Source organism: Poecilia formosa, unplaced genomic scaffold (assembly GCF_000485575.1).
Source record: "Poecilia formosa unplaced genomic scaffold, Poecilia_formosa-5.1.2 Scaffold383, whole genome shotgun sequence".
Lineage (NCBI taxonomy): Eukaryota > Metazoa > Chordata > Actinopteri > Cyprinodontiformes > Poeciliidae > Poecilia > Poecilia formosa.
In genome coordinates, this window is record NW_006800322.1 from 110,190 (window position 1) to 113,474 (window position 3,285).

Consider the following 3,285-nt stretch of genomic DNA (forward strand, 5'->3'; position numbering starts at 1 on the left):
ACACTGAAGTGGAGCAAATATGCAATAAAGCAAAAGGATCTCAGGAACGGTACAAACATTTTCCACACCACTATGTCAGAAAACATGGCCATGTGCTATAATCCCACCTCTCATGTCAGGGATGGTTAGAGTCACTGTTGTTGCCCAAACTTTCTGGGCAGGAGTTTCCCACCCTGTGAGCTCATATAGTGTCTCACAAACACTTTTGGTCACAGAACAGAAATGTCTCATGATGATGTTGGTTTTTCCTTACAGGTTTTGTTTTCCTCTCTCTTATCATCTTCCATGTTTTTAACTGAATAAATATGACAGATAACCATGGCTCTTATTAACATAAGACTGTTTAAAAGTTACAGTTGCTAAGCTACAGGCAGCATGTGTGTTAAATATGGCCATAGACTGGCTACCAGAGCAGATAGCCTGACTGTTTAACCAGCCAATATCAGCTTGTTTAGCTCCCAGTGTTACTCTGCAGCAGTCAGGACCTAAAACTTGCAACACATTTAGTTTTTGCTGAGGTCTGACTATCATATCACAATCAATGTAATATTATAACTGCTACAATAATCAATAATTGTTGCAAATAACATGAAAACATCTGGACCTTGCTGTACATAGCAGTGAGTACCGTTATGCTATATGCTTGTACGTACGGTCATCATTTTGAGAGGATGTCATACTGACCTGCCTCATCATTACTACTATAATTAGGATTACCTTTCAGTCTCCTGAAAAGTTTAACAGTTTAGCCAACCTGAACTGTCACACAACAGATTCTCCAGCTGTCAAATCCCTGTCATCGGTTTAATCTGCATGTTTACGGTCACATGCAGATTAATAGAATGGAATGAATGGAATTCAGCTGCTGAGGGATCCAAGCCATTTCAAAAATTAAATCAAAAAATGTTTTTCAGGATTAAACATTATTAGAAGAGAGTGAGAATGTGGATATATTTTGGGAATTCATCTGAGCTAATCCTTTAAAACCTGTCCTCCTTCTGCTCTCCTCCTCCTCAGCTCCTCAGGGCAGGACAAACATTACCTTGCCTCTGTCTGCGCCGAATGCAAAACAAGAGGAAAATAAATGTCGCTGGAACCTTTTAAAGGTTCTGATTCAGTCTCTTGAGGGGAACTACAGGTGATTTTAGTGATTAGGAGAGGCCTCTGCGCTGTCCCACTCCATGTTATATTCAGATTATATGTTGGCGCCATCATGTGGCCAACAAAGCTCTTCACTTCAAGCAGCCATTTATTAAAGTGGCAGCATTATGTAAAATCAGCTTTTTTGAGTTTTATATCATGTTCTATTTTATCATCAAACACATACCTGGAGTGTTGCTTTCATTCTTTCATGGATGTTTGAGAAATCCTTGAATCTCCATGGCAACCACTGAAGTTTGTATAAAACGCTTGGGTGGACCTAGCCCCGCCTGCAGTTTCCAAGCCAAGCCTTTCAATAGGGTGCTAGTACCTTCAAACTAGTAGCAGCAGATCTGCTGAGCTCACTGTACAAACTATTTCTCACTCCAGCAGTCAGAGAAAAGTTTGTAAATGCTTAATAGAGGAATGTTGATGTGATGACTTCCTGAAGGCAGTCATCACATCAACAAGAGCATGAGTTTCTTAAAGAGACAGAAGCCTAATTTCAAGGCGTTAATTGCAAAGTCAGTTGTTTTTAAAGCTGTGTTTGATATATATTTTTTTATATCAACTGAAGGGAACACAGTTACTCGACTGGAAAACACATAATGCTGCCCCTGTAAACACATTTGATTTTTGTCATTTATTTAAATTTTTACACTTTCAAAATATTACAAAATATATTTAAAATAAGCTTTCAAGATATCAATTTAAACTTGACTCGTAGTTTAGTCTTTTTGTGGATGTTATAAGAAACGTGTTCCACTTTGTGTCTGTGGCTTCAGTTTTTATGTTCCTGCTCTGTGTCGTCATTTTTAATGGGAAATTCCAGCGACGTCCTGTAGCGGATGGGCACCTGTTGCTCCTCGCTGATTGGCTGCCGGGCCACGGGGGCGTGGATCTGAAGCTGCCCATCGTCCATTAGAGAGCAGGAGAGACCTGACAGGTCCAGGTGAGCAGGTAGATCTATTCTCTGCATGAATCCCATGTGGGATGAAGCCGAGGAGGAGAAGGAGGCCGAGGACGAGGAGGAGGTTGAGGAGGAGGAGGAGGACTGGCTCTCCTCTGCTCCGGCCTGCTTCATGGCCACCACCGCCAGACTTCGGCCTTCCAGTTTGACGGTGATGTCCCCGGGAGCATAACCCCGGGCGTCTAGGGTCACCAGAAGGTCGCCATTGTCGCTGGTCTGCTGTGCGTCTCGGTGCAGCTCTGTGCCCACTGCCTCTGTCTGCTGCTCTCTGTCTTCACTCAGTCTAGGAACAAGAAAACACCAGGGTCAGATGGACTTCAGCTCAAATTCAATTCACTTTATTTATATCACTCCAATTCACAACAAACTCCATCTCAAGGCATTTTGCCAAATAAAAAATAATAATTTTAATTCAGTCACTCTTACATTCCAACTAGTTATTAAATAGTACAGTATGCTCAATGAGTTATTGGAAGTAATTTAAAAAGTTTCTGTCTAAGGCCTATCACTCAAACATCTACAGGTTTGAACATATAAAGGATAAGATGGAGTGAGGCTCTTAAATCTTGTGCCTACCTTTTCAGTGTGGAGGAAATGACAGGAAACTGGGCCAGTTTGAGCAGCTGTGGTCCAGCATGGAGCTCCCTGAGGAGGCTCTCAGCCAGGCCGGCTCTCCGGCTGAAGAAGTTCTGCTGCAGGGAGGACAGAGCTTCATGACGCAGCGGCCAGAGGATTCCCTCCTGACTGAGGAACGGGTCATCAGCCAGCAGGCTGCTCAAAGCTGTGTACTGGGACATCATCACTGCTCGACTAAACAGATCCTGACTCCAGGTTTCAAGAAAGAAAGAATGTCAGCTTCTGTTTGCTTCAAGTAGGTATTTCAGACTCCTCAGCTGTCTTGGTGTAAATCTGCCCCTGGTCTCAGATCAGCTTTATACCCCAGCCTGGAGCAGAGGCCCTCCCACTGAGCTATTTACACCCCATGAGCTCAGCTCAGCTCAGCCAGGTCAGGAATGCCCTGCTACTCATCAAAAAGCTAAAGACAGCTCATGCTTAGAATCTACTGCTGTGTATGTGGGTGGCTGTGAAAAGAAGATTTCCTATTTCTGGGGGATTCCCTCAGCAGCCTGCTGTCACACACCTGCTTTCTGTCATTCCTAAGAAGTGACACAACT

At 43.4% G+C, this 3,285-nt stretch overlaps 1 protein-coding gene across 1 annotated transcript; it reads right to left on the reverse strand.

The window, feature by feature from the left end:
- Window positions 1-1,764: 1,764 nt before the first annotated feature.
- hspb9 (heat shock protein, alpha-crystallin-related, 9) lies at window positions 1,765-3,022 on the reverse strand. The gene is made up of 2 exons (XM_007575602.2): window positions 2,687-3,022; window positions 1,765-2,393 (listed from the first exon to the last, which is right to left on the reverse strand). Exons 1-2 carry the CDS (start codon window positions 2,908-2,910, stop codon window positions 1,922-1,924), a joined length of 696 nt encoding a protein of 231 aa, XP_007575664.1. The 5' UTR covers window positions 2,911-3,022; the 3' UTR covers window positions 1,765-1,921.
- Window positions 3,023-3,285: the final 263 nt, after the last annotated feature.

Coding starts and splice junctions, on each gene's coding strand:
- hspb9 (XM_007575602.2), bottom strand. CDS start 2,910: ATGATGTCCCAGTACACAGCTTTGAGCAGCCTGCTGGCTGATGACCCG. Junction 2,394..2,686: donor ATTTCCTCCACACTGAAAAG/GTAGGCACAAGA, acceptor TCTTGTTCCTAG/ACTGAGTGAAGACAGAGAGC.